Here is an 18,911-nt window from a genome sequence, read left to right on the forward strand (position 1 = left end):
AAAACTTTAGAACTAACAAGAACAACAACAAAATATACTTCCATCTGTATTCAGATTCCATCAGTTCTTTCTCTGTAGATGGATTGCATTTTTCATAAGTCCTTCAGAGTTGTCTTGGATCATTGCATTGCTGAAAATAACTAAGTCATTCACAGCAGATCATCCTACAATATTGCTGTTATTTTGTATCCAGTACATTTCACTTTGCATAAGCTCATGTAAGTCTTTCCAGGTTTTTCTGATAGCATCCTGCTCATCTTTTTTTTTTTTTAATAGTAAACTACATTTTCATAGTATTATATTTACTCATTTATTCACTTATTCATTCATTCATTTATTTGTTGGTTTGTTTTTGTGGGGCAATGGGGGTTAAGTGACTTGCCCAAGGTCACACAGCTAGTAAGTGTCAAGTGTCTGAGGCCGGATTTGAATTTAGGTCCTCCTGAATCCAGGGCTGGTGCTTTATCCACTGTGCCACCTAGCTGCCCAATATAGTACTTTAAAGGGAGATTTCCTTATAAACACCTAGTCTTCATTCTTTGAATGAAGGTTTAGATATATTATGTTTCCACTGAACACAGAGAGACTAGTACCCCAGACAGGAAGGCTTATTAGTCCAATTTATGAATTATAGTTGTGATTATACTGCATTCTTCCCAGTAGCAAGTGATGGAATTATTTTACAGGATGATCCTTTAGCTACTTTGGTAGCTGAGCCCTCTCAGATGGACTCTGGAATGGATGTGTTTCATATTGAATTCAGCTTTGTAGCAAATGGTTTAGTGAGGTTCCAGAGTCTTTCTGTTTTGATGGATTTCCATTAGTGACTTTAAGTAGCACTTTTGACAGGCATCTTGATGCGGTGAATAATAAGGCATTGGACTTGTAGTGGAGAGAACTTGGTTCACATGCTGCCTCAGAGACTTTCTTGCTTTATGACTCTGGGAAGGTCACTTAATTTCTTTCCACCTTAGTTTCCTTGTCTGTAAAATGAGGGGGTTGGACTCAGTGGCTTCTAGCATTCTTTCTAGCTCTAAATCTGTGATCCTATAGTCTTGAGTCAAAGTGTTCTGTTTATGTGAAAATCTTATCTGATCCAGCTCTAATCATTCCTTGTCTGTCCTTGAAGAATTCTTTTTTTTTTCTTTCTTTTTTGGTGGGGCAATGAGGGTTAAGTGACTTGCCCAGGGTCACACAGCTAGTGTCAAGTGTCTGAGGCCAGATTTGAACTCATGTCCTCCTGAATCTAGGGCCATTGCTTTATCCACTGGGTCACCTAGCTGCCCCTGTCTTTGAATAATTCTAACAAAACTAAACATTTAAGCACTTTTTTTCATTGATTATGGATTATAAAGTTATACTTACTAATTATAAATAATGTTAAAATACTTTCTGTAAGTTGAGAAGGCTGAATGAGCATTATAGTAGAGGTCACATTCTTATCCCAGGCCTGCCACTGTTTGATGTTGAATGAGTCACTTTTCCTTTGTGGGCCTAATTTTCTCATCTATTAAATGAAAGAATTGGACTAGATGATTGCTTATTGTCTCTTCCAGTGCTAAAATTCTGAGTTTAAATGTAAGCAGTCCTAACTACTGCGAACTTGTTAGTTTTCCCTTTCTTGTTAGAAGTATTAACTAGCCTTAAGTCCAAATGTAGTGAAGTAGCTAGTACATGATCATAGGATTTTGGAATTTAGATGTTATGATTATGGAATCTTGGAAATTCACGTGGCTCTCCACCTTGAAGTAGAATTCTAAATGGCTGTTTTTAATTATTATCTTGCTTATTATCACTCAGTCCTCCATCACCACCTTAGTAAAAATTCTGAAGAACAATTTTTTTTGGGGGGGTGATGTTGGTGGTAAAGAATCGAGGCAAACCACATTTGATTTGGTTCTAGTCATTGTTGTTCACTAGTCTCTCCAAAAGTTGTTTTTAAGTAAAATTGTATTCTTTCCACCATCATTCCCCACAGGGCGAAATATTTCCAGGGATTTCTAAAGCTTTGCTAACCTTGGGGAATGAGAAGCCTAGGACTAAAAGACATTCAAATGGCGGAACAGATTGCTGTAATCATGTATATTTCACTGCTGTGTTGAACCAACACATCTTCTCTCCTCTGCTTTGTTTCTCAGCAACGGTAGCTCACCCCCTGAGCATATGTAGTACTTTGAATTTAGCAGTTATTTATACCAGTATCTCTTGCATCCAAGTCACCGTTGCTTTGAGAACTATTTAGCTCTGCCTTCTCTGACTCTTTCTGATTTAACATTTTTTTAATCAAAAAGTTAAATTTATGTAAATTTTGGGCTTTATTTTCGCATAAAAGAGGACAGAAATGTAGTTTTGTGTATCCCAAAATGTGGCACTCCAGATCTGATCTTATGCAGAGTGTTGTTTTGTGGATCATTAAAAAAATTTTTTTTGCTGAAAACATTGACTTATGAAAATATTTATGAATGCTTTTCAGACATAGATTTGCTTAAAGAAACAACAAAAGCCTCATTTTTACTAACTAAAATGAGTCAGAGGTTTTAAAAAGGGATTTGCTGGAATAGTGATGAAATGCTGTTCTTTTGCTATTTTTTGGATAGTGCAGATGGGATTCTTTTCTAAAAATTCATCTTTAGGCAGTATGTACTCATGTTTATGTTTGTGCACGCACGTCCATGTGCACACACTTAAAACAACATGGTGTAATAAAAAGAACCCTGGATTTAGTGTCAGAAGATGTGAGTTTGAACCTCAGTTCTGTTACACTATTTTACCCTGGGCAAGTCACTTAAGCTCTCTAGCTTTAGTTTCTTTGTAAAATGAGGGGGTTGGATTAAATAACTATCACATTTTCCCCCTTCTCTCCCCCCCCCCATCTCAATAGCTATGATTCTATGAGCCTCTGAACCACAGGGCTACTTTGATGCCTCATCATGCCATTGGGGCGGCCCTGAGTTCCTCAAGGTTTCAGCAGGACTCAGCTGGGATGGCTTTGAGTACAGGCCTGTCCTTAAGTTATATAGATGTCACATGAGGATGAGCCCAGGTGGGTTTGAAAAATTATATCACATCAGAGGTATGGCACCTCAGTGATGAAACTTTTCAGCTATGCCAACTCACAAAGACTTTTCGGAGAGAACACAAGCGAATCTATGTGTAGCAGGATTATGATTTGCATTAGTGCCTAGAGTATTCTCTCCCCACCCCCCTCCCCAATTCCATTAGGGTTAATTGAAGTGTTAAAAGAGCTTGGGATCCCAAGGACATAGTTTCTTGTCTAAGCCCTTTTTGTTTGCCACGTGTTCTGAAATTGAGGGTTTCCTTTATTTGGCGAGTCCAAGTCCTTTTTGGGTTGAGATAGCAGTTTAGTTAAGCCTGGAAATTTGCTGGTTGGGCTGTCAGTTTTTGCCGATGTTATCTTCAGTCTTCTGAAAAGCATTTGTTTTTTCTTACTGCACAAAAAATAAAACCTATTCATCTTTATCGTTGAATACATTTCTAGATCTGCCATGTGTAGGACATTAGATTAGGTGCTGGTAATACAATGAAATATCCTGGTACCTACCCTAGGGAGTAGACTTAGACAAGCAGAGAGAAGGATGGAAGGCTATTGATAGTGATTTGCTAGAAACATAGGATTTGAAAGTTAGAAGGGACCTCAGTGACCTGCTAGTGTAATCTGTATCTGAAAAAAACACTAAACCCTTTTACAGCCCACCTTACCCGTGGTAATGTCCACTTTGCTTGAAGACCTCCTGTGAAGGGCAGCCTACTCTTTTCCCTCTGGGCATGGCTGTGATTGTGAGGATGTTTTTCCTTGGACTAAGCTCTCAATTGCCTCTTTGCAGCTTCTGGTCACAGGTCCTAATTCTGGCCTTCAAAGCCAAACAAAGTAAGTCTGTTCTTTCTTCCACAGGCAAACCCTTCAGTTACTTGAAGACAGTGCAGTTCTCTTCCACCCCTCTTCTGCCCCCACAGATTATTAGAAATGAAAAAGACCCCTTGTCTTCATTCTTATAATTATACAGCACTTTACGGTTTACAGAGTACTTCACTCATTTGTTACATTTTCTCATTTGTTACAGCACTACTTTGAGGCAAATAACATACACTGAGGCTCAGAGAGGTTGTGACTGAACTCATGTTCACAGAGCTAGTATGTGATTGGAGTCTGGGTCTCTAGCAACTTTGAGTCCTCTCTGCTTTACGGCACCCCTCGCTGCCCACATTTTACAGATGCAATAATATACTAGCTCTTATTTCTATAGCACTTGAAAATTTGCAAAGCGCTTTAAATATATTATTTCATTTGTCTCCCCTACCCTACAACAACTCAGAGGTAAGTATGACACTATTATTATTCTCATTTTCTAAATTAGAAAATTAAGGCTCAGGGAGTATGAAATAATGAAAATATCTGTCACTTCATAGATTACACCTCTCTGTTAAACCCAAGTTGAATCACACATTTTAAAAATTACCTAAAACCAGATGATTGTCAACCAAGGAGCAAATGAGAATAGTTATTTTTCTTCTCCTTTATCATTTCTCATCAAAGATGCAACATGATGTGTTGGAAAGAATGTTGGGCTTGGGATCTGGACACAGGTTTTTTGCCTCCCGCCTGGAACTCACCTTAGTCATTCTGACCATAGTCATTTCAGGGTTACAGCCTCTCTACAGTTTCCTCATTTGTAAAACAAGGATCAACACTACTACTACTACTACTACTACTACTACTACTACTGCTAACTTCAGAGTTTTGTAAATGCTTACGGCATTATTGAAAGGGGAGTTCTTAATTGTTACTGCTGGCTACTATGTGAGTAAAATCTGGCTTATGAATCATCTGGCGATGTATACCATTCTAACCCTTTTCAGTAGGGATTTGCTTTTGTGCTTAAAAAAATAATCATTGCTTGTTGGTATTTTAAATTTTATGATTTTTAAATTATTGTTGGTCTTTTTTAGTTTTATAACACCTATAATTCTCAGTAGATTCCCTCTTCTCTCCCTCCTCCAGAGAGCCTCTTGTAACAAACAATAAAAGGGGGGAAATGGTTCTACAAAATATATGGAGACATCAGGATTCCATACCTAGAGTACTCCATCTCTGCAAAAAAGGAGAGGTGGCCCACTCTCATCTTTCTTCTTAGAAGCTAACCTTGGTCACTATCATTCATTCATTCATTCATTCACATGTTTATTTATGTATTCATTCATTCATTTACTCATTCACTTATTTATTTATTGAGGGACAATGAGGGGTAAGTGACTTGCCCATGGTCACACAGCTAGTAAATGTCTAGTGTCAGAGGTTGGATCTGAACTCAGGTCCTCCTGAATCCAGGGACTGTGCCATGTAGCTGCCCTCTCTTGCTTTAGAATTGTAATACCTGTTTTTCATTGTTGCCTCTGAGTCCAGACTTCCCTAACTCTATTCATCTTTATATCTCTTTTCTTTAGCTCTGTTTTTGTCATCTCTTCCATAAGATGTTTGCATTATCTCTTAGTTCCCCTTTCATGGCTTAGAAATACTTTATACTTAAAAGTATCTGCTATCCCACTATTCTTTCATCTTCAAGCAGCTGGCCTGAAACAAGTTTCCAAATGATATGTTTTTCCTTCCTTATAGTGCTATGAACCTTCAAATTGCAAGTAATCTACACTTAATAGTCATGTGATTCTAACCAGCTTCTCATCTGTAAAATGGGGATAATAATACTTGTAATCCCTTCTTCACAGGGCTGTAAATCTTACACTTTATCAGCGTTAGCTCTTAATAGGAGGTGGAAACAGCATCCCTCTAATAAAGCACTACATAAATGTTCATTAATATTAAGGTCTGCCAAGTGCTTTATATATATTGTCATTTAATCTTCAACAACCTTGTGAGGTAAGGTCAGGGGGCAATATCCATAAACTGTTCATTAAAAACATTTATAAAACACCTAATACTAAGTGGTAAGCACTGAGAATAGAAGTATAGAGAATGAAAAAGTCTCTCCTGCCAAGCAACTTCCACTCGAATAGGGGAGACAACAAGTAGATACAAAGAATAACTATAAAGAGAATAAATACAAAGTAGTTAACTCTAAGGTAATTTGGGAGGGGGGTTTCAGCAGTTGGGAACATAAGGAAAGATTTCAGGATGGTGCTTCTGTTCTGAAGAAAAAGATTCTGTGAGGTGGAGGTGAGGGGGTTTGGACATTCCAGGCTTGGGACATAGCTAGTGCACTGGTATGGAGAAAGAGATGGGGTGTTCTGGGTAAGGGGCAGAGTGGAGTCCCAGGGTGCTGAGGGAGGGTAATGTCCATTAATGCTAAAAGATAGGTTGGGGCCTGGTTAGGAAGGTCTTTCAAAGCTAACAGAAGAGTTTATATTTGATCTAGAGGTAATAAGGAGCCACTAGAGTTGATCAAAGGAAGTCAGGTGGTCAGGTTTTTGCTTAAGGAAAATTTCTTTGGCAGAAGTCTGAAGAGTGGACTGGTGTGGTAAGAGACCTGAGATGGGGAGATGGCTGGCTGTTGATGCTAAGCTATGTGAGTAGAGAGAAGGGCTTGGCTTCAAAGGATGCAGATGTAGAAACGGCAAGATCTGGCACCTGACTAGATGGGTGGTATCAAGGAGAATGCTAAGGTTATGATCCTGGGAAATGTAAGAATGGTGGTGCCTTTGATAGAAACAGGAGAATGTACATAGGTGTACATGCATGTGTGTATGTGTATATACTGGAGGCGGCTACAATAATGAGTAATTTTTACGTGTGGCTTCTAGTTTGCTTACCTTATAGTCACATCTTTCAAGGTTTACTTACAGTGCTTTGCCTGATTTACAAATAGCATGTGTACACGAACATATGAAAAGCTAGCTACCTCTGAATTCTCCTCATAGTCTGGACATCCCTTATTTTGCCCATCACCATTGTGGAAGAAATAGAAGACTCCTGCTGAAGGAGAAGTCTGTGGGGAAAAAATCCTGTTCCTATAGCCTGGGCATGTGGATTTGTGTTTCTGGGAGTAGGAATATGTCTTCCTACACAAACAGTGTTATAAAATGGTGGCTAGGGTCAATCGGTGAGTATAGTTCCACTATAGTATGGGTTAAAGAAGGTGTAGGCTGGCCTATTTATATTGTTTCTATGGGAAGATATGTTCTGAGTTCCAAACGACTCTTTGTAAATGAACTTTTGGCACGTAACTCTGTAAATTAGGGCCCGCATATGATAAATGCCAGTTCCTAAAATGTTGCCAATTTAGAACTCTCTCCTGAATTTCTGCCTTCTGCTGTGATAGTTTTAAGAGGAGCCAAGGCAGACTGGGATGAAAGGAGCAGGTGGTACTTACTCACCCTTGGGATAAAGCTGATAGGAAGAAATAATATTAAAAAAGAAAATGGTTTTCAAATGCTTGGAGATGAAACTGGCTCCACCCTCTTGCCTTCTGAATCCCTTGGTCAGAACTGGTGAGTTTAGAATGGAGACCTCTTTTGCATTTTTAAGTGGAAAAGTGAAGGTTCATAGGTGAACAGACACAGTACTTAGGAAGTCATTGTCTTTGTTTTCCTACTATCATTTAGTCCTTTCCTTTTGCCCCAGAACTAAGGCATTTGCCCCTTTTTTCCAGTCAACTGCAGTTGAAAGTTTGGGGGTCGGTGGAGCCAAGATGGTGGAGGAAAGAAAGTTTGGGAGTCTTTGCAGTGCTGATGAGATTTTGGTAGGGTTTGTGTCTCAGGGACAAATAATTTCAGTTCTCAGTTTTAGTCTACAGGCTTGTCTTCTGACCTCGAGAGCAAAATGTACATATCTCTTCTAGAAGTACTACTAGTAAGTACTGGAAAATTAAACAACAGCTCCTTTCTTCGGGAGGCATCCATTAAGACTCGTAGCTGGGGTAGAATAAAGTTATATGAATTGGCCATACATATTCCATACTGTCTACTAAGAAACCAGTGCAAATGCAGAGAGGAACACATTTTTCATCCCCAAACTTGAATTGGTTTCTTTGGAAGTGATATTCTTGGTTATCTAGAGAGTTTGGGTGTGTTTTAGTGACAGTTTAATTTTTAGTTAAAATTTTCATTTCTTAGAGCTAGAAGGGACTGTTAGTTGTGGTCTGGCTGATAAGGTGTTATCCCTGTTTCATAGGTGAAATAGCTCAAGGCTAAAGAGGTTGTAAGGGGAGGGGGAGAAGTAGAACTCAGGGCCCAGTGTAGTGCTTTTGCTACCATTTACCATTTAGGGTTTGTGGAAAACAGAAACTTCAAGCTTAGCTTATTAGCATTAGAAGGGACCTGAGAGACTGCTTCATCGCCATCACTTTATGAGGAAGGTCCAGAGAAATGAAGTGAGACCATATGCTTTAGTTATTGGCAAAACTAGCTTTGGAGTCTAGGTCTCCCAATTTTTAATCCAGTGTTCATCTATACCATGTGGGCAACATAAGTTAAGTGATTTTCCTGGATTTTAGAACTCGTTAACTTTCAAAATAAGTCTTCCCACAACATTATGTGAATTCAGAAGGGCTCAAAAGGGGACCACTAAATTGAAGGGAAGAAAGAAATGATGGGATATGAGAATAGATCATAGAGACATTAAAGCTCCAGCAAAACTAATTTAGAGTGATCAGCTCTTCCCTTCTCACTCTGTCGTAGCTGCTGATCACTGAGCAATTGACAGAATCAAATGTAGTCTGTTCAGGTTTGACAACTAAATTGGGTCAGTTGTGTTATGTTCCATTCTGCAGATTGCTTGTCAATTAACCGTTGTTATTGTGACTGAAAGAAAAAATTGATTTTGGTTTGCAGTATTGTCTGTCTAGCCTCTTGTCTGTTTTTCTTCTCTCCAAATGGTGCTTGCTGATTGCTTGAGTGCTTTGAGAATTAATGTTAATGTGAATGAAGCATAGTATAAGTTGTCACTCAGCAGCCCGTCATTCTGCCAAGTTTGGGCATTCCAAAATGGTGTGATCCCTTCTTTTCAGAACCATCTCGGACAGAGGTAGCAGAAAAGAAATAGATTCCTTCAGAAAAGGAATTCCTGCTAATTATACCCCAGTCGATACAGTACGGTTCTTGTTATCAAATTGGCAGGAAGATTTTTAAACAGGTGAATGGGAGAGATCCAAGTGCCAAGTAGCTGGTTTCTTAGCAGTTTAATATGTGTGTTTATGTGTAGACATAGAGGTTTAAACTGTGAGGTTTTCAAATGTTTCTATAGGCTTAGAAATGCTAACATGAAACCATAGTGCCACCTAGTGTCCAAAGTCCTTGCTGCGGTACTCCCCTCCACCTTCTTCCTCCTCCCATTTTCTAGCTTATAAGATGCGTTCACCTGCCGTATTGAGTTATTGCTTTGCATACAAAACAAATCGCATTTGTTGGTTACCTCATAGCCTTGAACAAGAGCTGCTCTTGTGCTTTCGTGTCAGATGCCAGTAGCATCGTTACTGTTGGAAGGGAAAAGCAATTTGTTTGCCCAGCTTGAGAAGAATATGGGTTTTGCAACAGATTTATTGCCTCCCTTGCTTCAGGCTTTAAACAGCCATGTTTGTGTGCGTGCGTGCGTGCGTGCGTGCGTGCGTGTGTGTGTGTGTGTGTGTGTGTTCCAAATTGGTCTTTTTTTCCCTTCTCTTCTGAAAATGGAAGCTTACCTTTGAGAATCTGTTTCTTATTAATGAGCAGCATTTTAAATTAATATTTTAAAGGATAGGATCAAGTGATGCCTGAATTTCTCTTGTAAAAAGTTTTATTGCTGCCATTTGTTTTCTATACTATAGTCATTTTCCTATGTATTTATTCCTTGTCCCTTTCCCCTGCCTCTTCCCCTGAACACAAAATAGAATTCTCCCTTGTAACAAAAACAGTTAAGGAAAACTGACATAGCAACTGCATCTGACATGGTAAATACATCTTTTAGAGCTGAATTGATTTCTTGAAATTCAGGCATTTTATGAAATTCAGGGAGTAGAAATGAAAATGATTTACTGTATGCACCCTGCCTGATTTAGATAGTTTGTTTACATTTGAGTTGGTGGTCCATTTAGATATATTCTTTCCATAAGTTCAGACTTAGTGAAATCGTTTTACTGATTTTTAAGGAGGTAACATGGCCCATCTGTCTTCCTTTCACTGCTTTTCAATAAATTAGCACTAAGACCTTCAGCAAGTTCCTTAACTTTTCTCAGCTTCCTCATCTGTAAACTGAGAAGATTGGATTAGATCATTGCTGCTGAGGGCCAAATCCACAGCAAAGCTTTATGTAAAAATGCAGAAACCATTCTTCCTTTGGGAGGGGTGGAGAAGCACAGGTAGTAATTTGCTGACTCCTGGATTAGATGATCTCAGAGGTCCCTTCTAGCTCTAATATTCTGGGGAGCTACCAATGAATGAAAGAAAAAGTATTTCTTCTGGGCATACTATGTGCCAAGCATTGTGCTAAAATGCTAGGAACACAAATAGGTACCACAGTGGTTGTTCTCAAGGAGCAACACAGTAGGCTGCAGGGTGTGGGGAAAGATGCAGCAGAAAGATGGAATAACGTTTATACGGTTAATTTTTTCATTAAAAATTAGAGGAAAAGGTGAAACCTATAGACAATTTTATGAAAAAAGGTGCAAAACATTGATACTGGTAGAATTGGGAAGTTGTGGAACCTTCTTTTTATTCTCCATTCCCGAAGCTTGGACAATTGCTAATTTACTTCAGCTCATCCCTTTTCCAAATTATGTTGCGTTGGTAGGAGTGAGTGTTGTGATTTCTAGAAATTGCAGAGAATTTTACCAAGTGGTAACTAATTTTAGTTCCTTATGACAAGTTGTATAAGATCCAATTTAAGATTCTTTACCTCTAGAATACTTTGAGCTTTTTCACTTGTTTGATATAATTAATGAGATTGTTAAGGTATGGGGCCTGTCTAACTTTCAGCTTATGTGCACATGTAATAGTTAAGCAGTGCCTATTTTTATTGAAATTGGCCTGGATTTTAAAGTCCTTCCATCTTCACTGACTGAGTCACAAAGAGTAAAGTGGCTTAGTGGAGTTTTCCTAATGTATTAATGACTAGCTGGAAATTTAAAATGAAATCTTCCTAGTTCTGTTCCTTTGTTTTAAGCCCAAGGAATTGTCTTAATGTCTCTTTTACATTGGTTGTGGTTGAACTTTTGACACATGTGTGGGTATTTTGGAAACATTTTTGTTCTCAAGTCTGTCGCTTAAAAAGCAATCTCATTTTTTATTACTATTCCCTCCACTCCTCCCTGTGTAGTTAACAGGTTTGTTCGAGACCAGTTTGGGTACTGGGCATTTTGTACTAATTCCTTAAGGAAGAAACTTTCTTTCCCTCTAAAGCTGTCCCCACAGCTCATCAGCATAGTTCTGTTTCTTGACAGTTTGCTGAAAAAAAAATGGGCACTCTCAAATTTCCTTTGATCTTATTTATCAAAGCTTACCTTAGTTTATTGCTCCTTCATAAAATAGGACTGGTGCTATACCATAGTGAAATGAATGTCTTAAAACAGAGTGACTCTATTAGTGACTTGTGTCACTAATATACAACTCTCTTTTCAGAAACTGTATATTACTTATGGTAGGTGGTGTAAGATGGATAGGAATGCTACTACAGGTTCTGGGGATGGAGACAGTTGATGATGTACTAATGGACCATGAATTTTCATAAGTTTGACATGCTTTCTTCCCACAGTGAGTTCGGAACTTTAAAGACCCATAGACTCTAGGAAACTTTGAATGTTTGAAATGAAAAACTCAATTTATCACCATACACAACCAATGTACTCTTTTTTTTTCCTGATAAAAGTATTTTATTATTTTCCATTTACATGTAGAGATATTTTTCAATATTTGTTTATATATGATTTCCAATTTCAAATTTTTCTCCCTCCCCCTCCCCCCTCCTCCCTCCCCTAGACAGCAGGTAATCTGATATAGATTTTTTATATCTATATCTATATCTCTCTCTCTATATATAAAATATTAAACATATTTCTGCATTAGTCATGTTATAAAAGAAGAATCAGAGCAAAAAAGGAAAAACCTCAAAAAAGAAAAGCAACACCCCCAAAACAAAAGAAATAGTATGGTCCAATCAGCATCCATATTCCACACTTCTTTTTTTTCTCTCCTGGATTTGGAGAGCCTTTTCCATCATGAGTCCTTTGGAACTTTCTTGTACCGTTGTATTTGTGAGAAGAATCTAATCTATCACAGTTGATCAACACATAATGTTGATGATACTGTGTATAATGTTCTTCTGGTTCTGCTCATTTCACTCATCATCAGTTCATATAAGCCCTTCCAGGTTTCTCTGAACTCCAATGTACTCTTGTTAGAAGTACTGTGGGATAGGCAAAGATCATTTTAAAACTTGTGTTTCATTGGAACAAGGGAAGGAAAGGACATTTGTTCTTTTCCTTGACTTGCTTTTTAGCTGTTTCCTTTTTTGTAAAAGAAGACTGAATTAAGAACATTGACTTCAAATTTACCCATTATTATTAGTGGCCCAAAGCTATTTTTAAAAGCTTTAAATGATGAAGTCTTGTTCACATCTAAGGATTTTATTAATCCATTTACCCCCTAAAATGTTTTGTTTTGTTTTTTTTGTTTTTGTGGGGTAATGAGGGTTAAGTGACTTGCCCAGGGTCACACAGCTAGTAAGTGTCAAGTGTCTGAGGCCAGATTTGAACTCAGGTCCTCCTGAATCCAGGTCCGGTGCTTTATCCACTGCACCACCTAGCTGCCCCCTACCCCCTAAAATGTATTAAAATTTGACTATCATTATTTGTATAATAATAATAATAATAATAAAATAGATGGCCATGCCTTAAGTTTTGCAAATCACTTTACTAGATTATCTTCTTTTTTGTTTTAATTTTTCCCTTTGTTTTTGTTGTTGTTGTTGTATGTTTCTTTGTTTTTGGTTTTTTGGTGAGGCAGGTGGGGTTAAGTGACTTGCCCAGGGTCACACAGCTATCAAATGTTAAGTGTCTGAGGCTGGATTTGAACTCAAGTCCTCCAGACTCCAGGGCTAGTGCTCTATCCACTGCACTACCTAGCTGCCCCTAGATTATCTTCTTTTAAAGAGATTGTACTGTTAAGATTGTCCTCTTAAGTCAATCTTTTGGGGGTAAGTACTATAGCTATAATTGTACCCATTTTGCATTTTGGTCTTTGCATCTGTTGGTCTTAGAATCCATTATTGAATAGTTTTGCATTATCTTACACAGGCAGTGTGGTAAAAAGCACTGCATCTGAGATTAAGAAGATCTGGGTTCAGTGGCAGCTAGGTGGCACAGTGGATAAAGCACCGGCCCTGGATTCAGGAGTACCTGAGTTCAAATCCAGCATCAGACACTTGACACTTACTAGCTGTGTGACCCTGGGCAAGTCACTTAACCCCCATTGCCCCACACAAAAAAAGAAGACCTGGGTTCCATCCCCAACTATTGCTGTTAAGTGATCACTTCACTCTTTGAGACTCTGTTTTTGTCAGTAAAACAAGCACATATATTACCTTGAGAGAAAACTACATGTTCTGCCTATCTGGAGTCATAGCTCATCTTCTTTTCTTTCAGACTAGAGCAGCCCTACTTCAGTGCGAATGCTCAGTTCTTCCAGGCTCTGAGTCATTGCTCTTCCCTTCAACGCCTCTGTATCATCTCCCGAAGTGGCACTCTGCAGTCAGATGCTGTGATGTCATTCATGGGCAGCTGCCTTGGGCTCATCATGTGCCACATGTTTACAGGAGAGTCCCTCACCGCCTGCAAGAATCTTCAGCAGTCCATTGTTCGAAGGTGAGAGTGGAGAAGTTCTAAAGTAGGAACTTTCTCCATGTGGAGCCATGTGCTTGTGCTAGTAATTCATGTCTTCAAATGGCGTGAGCATTCAGGATGAATATGTCTGTCAAGAGAATCAATTGATTTTTTTCAAGATTTTATCCTATCAGTTATAGTTATATCAAAAGAATCCAGGTGGTGATTTAATACAAAGATCTTGTACTTGGTATCACTTCAGTTATACTTCATTTATCTGATATTGTTGGTGAATGTAATGTCCCTTGTAAATGAATTTTCCAGGTAAATGATGCATATTTGTTTAAGTGTCAAATTTTTAAAAATCCATTTTTAAAAAATTAAACTTTTTTAAAATTACATTCTTCCCTGAGTTTCAAAACAGATAAACCAAATATGATTTAGCCCTTTCTTAACTGCTCAGTGTCATTATTAGGAAGATTATTATACTATTGTCTATTGCCTTTAGGAGTCATCAAGGCACATAACACAGTTTGCCCCTCCTGCTATGCTTCTTGAGTTCTTATGTCTGCTTTTGATGGTTTTTCTGACCTCTCCTCATTGTACCTGCATTTTAGCTTGTAATGTGCTCCACAAAAACACTACTCAGATGCCTCATGGTGGCATGGATAAAACCTGAGATTCATGAAGACTATGTCAGTGGAATGCGAGCTCTTATGAGATCTAGGATGCTGAAAATGCTTTGATTGTAGTTCCAGTGTGAGACTGTATCTGTTGTCCAAAGACTAGCCTGACTAAATACGGAGAGGCTTATCACTAGAAGACTGGCAGTTAGGTGATGAGTTATTTTGGCATGGTAACCCACGAAACAAAGAAAAATACAAAATGATCCTCAATCCTGCTTGATTTTCCTTATACTTTTAGAGTGACAGTGTCAGAGTGGTTGAAAAGGATGCAGAGATTGCTATGAATTACATAGTTCTTAGGTCATTTATGAGCATTAATCTAACTATTTGTAATCTAAATAAAAGGTCCTTGTCCAGTGGTAAATGATTGGATATATATTTGGAAGAACTGGATTATACCAATGCTGACATTCTTACTGTAAATGAAAGCAGAAGAAAGAAGTTGTAGTAAAATGGAATGATGGCTTACAGGCCTTCCTTAAAGAGGCAAATAAAGGAATTTGCAAAGTTGGTTTTATTATATGTCCAAAGGCAACAAGAAACATAATTTAATGGGACACTTGGTCATCTTGCCTTGTAGTGCCCATGATGAGCATAAATGAAAAGACTACCTTGAAGATTATTACAGCTTATGTGTCAACATCTGTTGCAGAGGAGGAGGTAGAGAAATTCTACTTAAAACTTAATAAGATGTACCAAATTTATTCCTAATATAAATACATATAATACAAATATAAAGGTAGGCACAATAGCGGACTTGGAAAAATATGTTGGAAACTATATCTCAGGATCAAGAAATAAAAGTGACCAAATCTTTGTAGATTACCTGAAGCCTCACACCTAACTAAAATGAATATTTCAAGAAAATAGTTGGATTACAAAAAATGAAATTGACTATTTTAATAGAAAACAGTTAATTACCATTTTGGGGGATAATTTCAGAATTGTCTGTCTCTGTCTAATTAGACTATTAACTTATTAGAACAAAGAGCAACATCCGGTCTTATTTACAAGAAAGGTGAAAAGGGGCAGCTATGTGGTGTAGTGGATAAAGCACCGGCCCTGGATTCAGGAGGACCTGCCTGAGTTCAAATCTGGCTTCAGACACTTGATACTTACTAGCTGTGTGACCCTGGGCAAGTCACTTAACCCCTCATTGCCTTGCAAAAAAAAGAAAGAAAGATGAAAAGAAGAAATCTATGATTAAAATAGTTCTGTTTTAACTTGGTAAGCTTTTGACTTTAAAGGTAAGGGAATTCCATTAAGGAACAAACATCAACATAAACCATGACCATTTGCTATGGAATTTTAATTTGTGAAAGCCATTGGCACAACAATAGATACAAGCTCCGTGGGATCAGGAATGATTTCATTCTTGTCCCACCGTAGCCCAGTGCTTGATGTAATATTTGGTGCTTAATAAATACTTGTTGATTGATTGAACATGAAGGCAAAAAGGTCCTAGAAACTGCCTCTTGGCTTGTATGCACTTTATTCCCTTGCCAAACAGAAAGCAGTAGAAGCAAATGACAGTGCTTGTTTAGAATATAAATTCAGTTTCAAAAACAAGGAAACAGTGGAAGATTAGGAACACTATCACCTCATAAACCAGTGGAAATAAACTTGGTGTGAACCCCAGTTAAGTCAGATCATACCAAAAAACCATTTAAGAATGAAACTAAAAGGATAACAAATAGATGAAAAGTAGAAAAGGTGTATCACCAATTACAGTGGAATCTCCACATTTGAACTCAATATCCTTGTCCCATATGCACGAAATGAAGAAGTAGAAATGATAATAGAAAACAAAGAAAGAAAGAACAGTAGACTAGACCAAGTATAAATAGAGGAGTACTGGGCTAGATGTAACGTTTTTGTTTTGTTTTGTTTTGTTTTGTTTTGTGGGGCAGTGAGGGTTAAGTGACTTGTCCAGGGTCACACAGCTAGTAAGTGTCAGGTGTCTGAGGCTGGATTTGAATTTAGGTACTGTGGAAAGATTTTAGCTAATCTCCGGCCTAATTTGTGGGGACTAATCTGAGGATGGACAAATCTAGGGACTTTTGACTGGCTGGCTATCTGACTGCTATTAATTTAATATGGGCCATTTAAAAATTTCTCCACACTCCTCCCAAATTGATAAGCAAAAGATTAAGAAGCCTCTTAATTAAATAATTAAAGCAGAATTTATTTATAAAAATCAGTGTAAATGATAAGGATTAAGAAATGCAAATTATACAACCTGTCTGCTTTTAATATAATAAGGACCCTGTTGCCGCCTCTTGCCGCCTCTTGCCGCCTCTTGCCGCCTCTTGCCTTAGGGTATACTTCAGCTTTCTCCAACTTTCACTCTTTTTCTCCTTCACTCCAGCTTCCCTGGGCTTTCTCTTTCGCTGCTTAGCTCCTTTCTTCTAACTCCAAGCTCCTTTCACTTTGTTGCCCCCCTTGCCTCTGGCTGTCCTCTCTGTACTGCCGCACTGAACCCCTGTGTGTCTCTCTCGCTGACCTCTCCTGTTCTCCTGGTGCTCCGGGCGTCCCCTCTCTGTCTGCCCTCCCTTCCTGTCGTCTTAATCTTCCAGCCTCCCCTTTTCACTGTCTTCTCCAACCTTTTCAAGCCATAGGATCTAGGGGCTCTATCCGTACGTCTGCTTCCCTCAGCGTCTCTAGTGTCCCTTTTTATTAACTCTCTCTCCCAGGTGAAATCAGGGCTGGCCGAGCCGTACTCCTGGGCCGAGCTGGGGGTGGGTGAAGCAAACCCCAGCATCTCTGAGTGTTTTCGTGTGCCTCCCTGCTGTGCGCACGGGCAGCACCGTGGCACACCCGTGGCTTGAGGTTTTCAGTTCACTCAGCTCAGCTTAGCCCAGCTCAGAGGCCCCCCATCCCCCAAACTTAAGCAGAGGGGGAGGGGCTCTAGATCCTCTTACGCAGAAAAAACCTCCGAGGGCCTAAGGCTTTTTAATCTCAGCCCAAAGGCAGGGTCCCCAAATCACAATAAATTTCCACAGTCCTCCTGAATCCAGGGCCAGTGCTTTATCCACTGTGCCACCTAGCTGCCCCTGAGGCAACAGTTTTGAGCACATTGAAGCATCAGTTCTCCATATATCCTAAGGAAGAGGGCAAGATAAAAAAAAATTCAGAAAAACATCTATTATTGCTTTTCCCAAAAGGCATTTATGAGTAAATCAGTAACCACTGATCTATGTGTCTACTACTTTATCATCTCTTCCAGATCTTCACACTAATGAACTATAGCACCCTGAATTAAAATTAGGGAAAATTTATGCTTTTGCAAACAGTATTTTATAGAACACCACAGCCTTATAGCTGCATAGTTGATTGAAAGGCATAGGGAACAAAAGAGCCATTATTATTGTTTGATGCTAAAAAAACACTTGATATGGTGGAGTAAAATTTAGCTTGAAAGCCTCTCCAGCAAGGTGTCTGCCATGCATGTGTAAAGATCATACCTTGACCCAGTGATTCTGCTACTAAGCCTATACCTTTTTTTTTTTTTTGGGTTGGGCAATGAGGGTTAAGTGACTTGCCCAAGGTCACACAGCTAGTAAGTGTCAAGTGTCTGAGGCTGGATTTGAACTCAGGTCCTCCTGACTCCAGGGCTGATGCTCTGTCCACTTTGCCACCTAGCTTCCCCCTACTAAGCCTATACTCTTTTTGTTTTGTTTTGTTTGTTTTTTGTTTTAGTGAGGCAATGGGGGTTAAGTGACTTGCCCAGGGTCACACAGCTAGTAAGTGTTAAGTGTCTGAGGCCGGATTTGAACTCAGGTACTCCTGACTCCAGGGCCGGTGCTCTATCCACTGTGCCACCTAGCTGCCCCAAGCCTGTACTCTTAAGGAAATAAAGCAGTCAGCCACATATATAGGAAAACATTTATACCAACATGTTTTGTTGTAGCAAGGAAGTGGGTGCCCATCAGTTGGAGAATGACTGAACAAATTGTGACATGTTATTATACTGTAAGAAATTACAAATATCAGGAATTCAGAGAAAAATGGGAAGACTTATGTGAAAGAACTAAGTAGAACCAGTAAAAAATATACACAGCTGTAATATAGCATGTATAATAGTTATATGTTGTATAGTACTATGTAGTAATGACTATAAATAGTAATTTAAGCAAAAAGAATACTAAATACTTTGAGTAATTGTAATGAAGAGTCTTGCTCCCAGGGAACAGATAATGAATCATAGCTTGGCAGACGGGTGGAGGGCTATGGATACATAATCAAGCAGTCAGTCAAAATGCTATTTTTTTGGAGACTAAGGCTTCCTATCTAGGCCAGGCTGGAAATAGAGTGACCACTCACAGGCCTAATCTCAGTATTGTTCTGTGCAGGAACTTTAACTTATTCTGTTTTTCAATTTGGACTGGTTTGCTCCTCCTCAGGCAGCCTGGTATCCCTCTACATGCAGGGGCTCACCATATTGATTCTAGACACGATCAGCTTT

At 38.8% G+C, this 18,911-nt stretch overlaps 1 protein-coding gene across 2 annotated transcripts in view; it reads left to right on the top strand.

Moving 5' to 3' along the window:
• The window catches only part of FBXL18 (F-box and leucine rich repeat protein 18), a 79,890-nt gene that overhangs the window by 21,751 nt on the left and 39,228 nt on the right, over positions 1 to 18,911 (top strand). For both annotated transcript variants that reach the window (XM_043989742.1, XM_043989734.1), the window contains one exon: positions 13,584 to 13,802. In XM_043989742.1, coding sequence (XP_043845677.1) covers positions 13,584 to 13,802 — 219 coding nt within the window. The remainder of the gene's footprint in view (positions 1 to 13,583; positions 13,803 to 18,911) is intronic.

Source organism: Dromiciops gliroides, chromosome 1 (genome assembly GCF_019393635.1).
Source record: "Dromiciops gliroides isolate mDroGli1 chromosome 1, mDroGli1.pri, whole genome shotgun sequence".
Classification (NCBI taxonomy): Eukaryota; Metazoa; Chordata; class Mammalia; order Microbiotheria; family Microbiotheriidae; genus Dromiciops; species Dromiciops gliroides.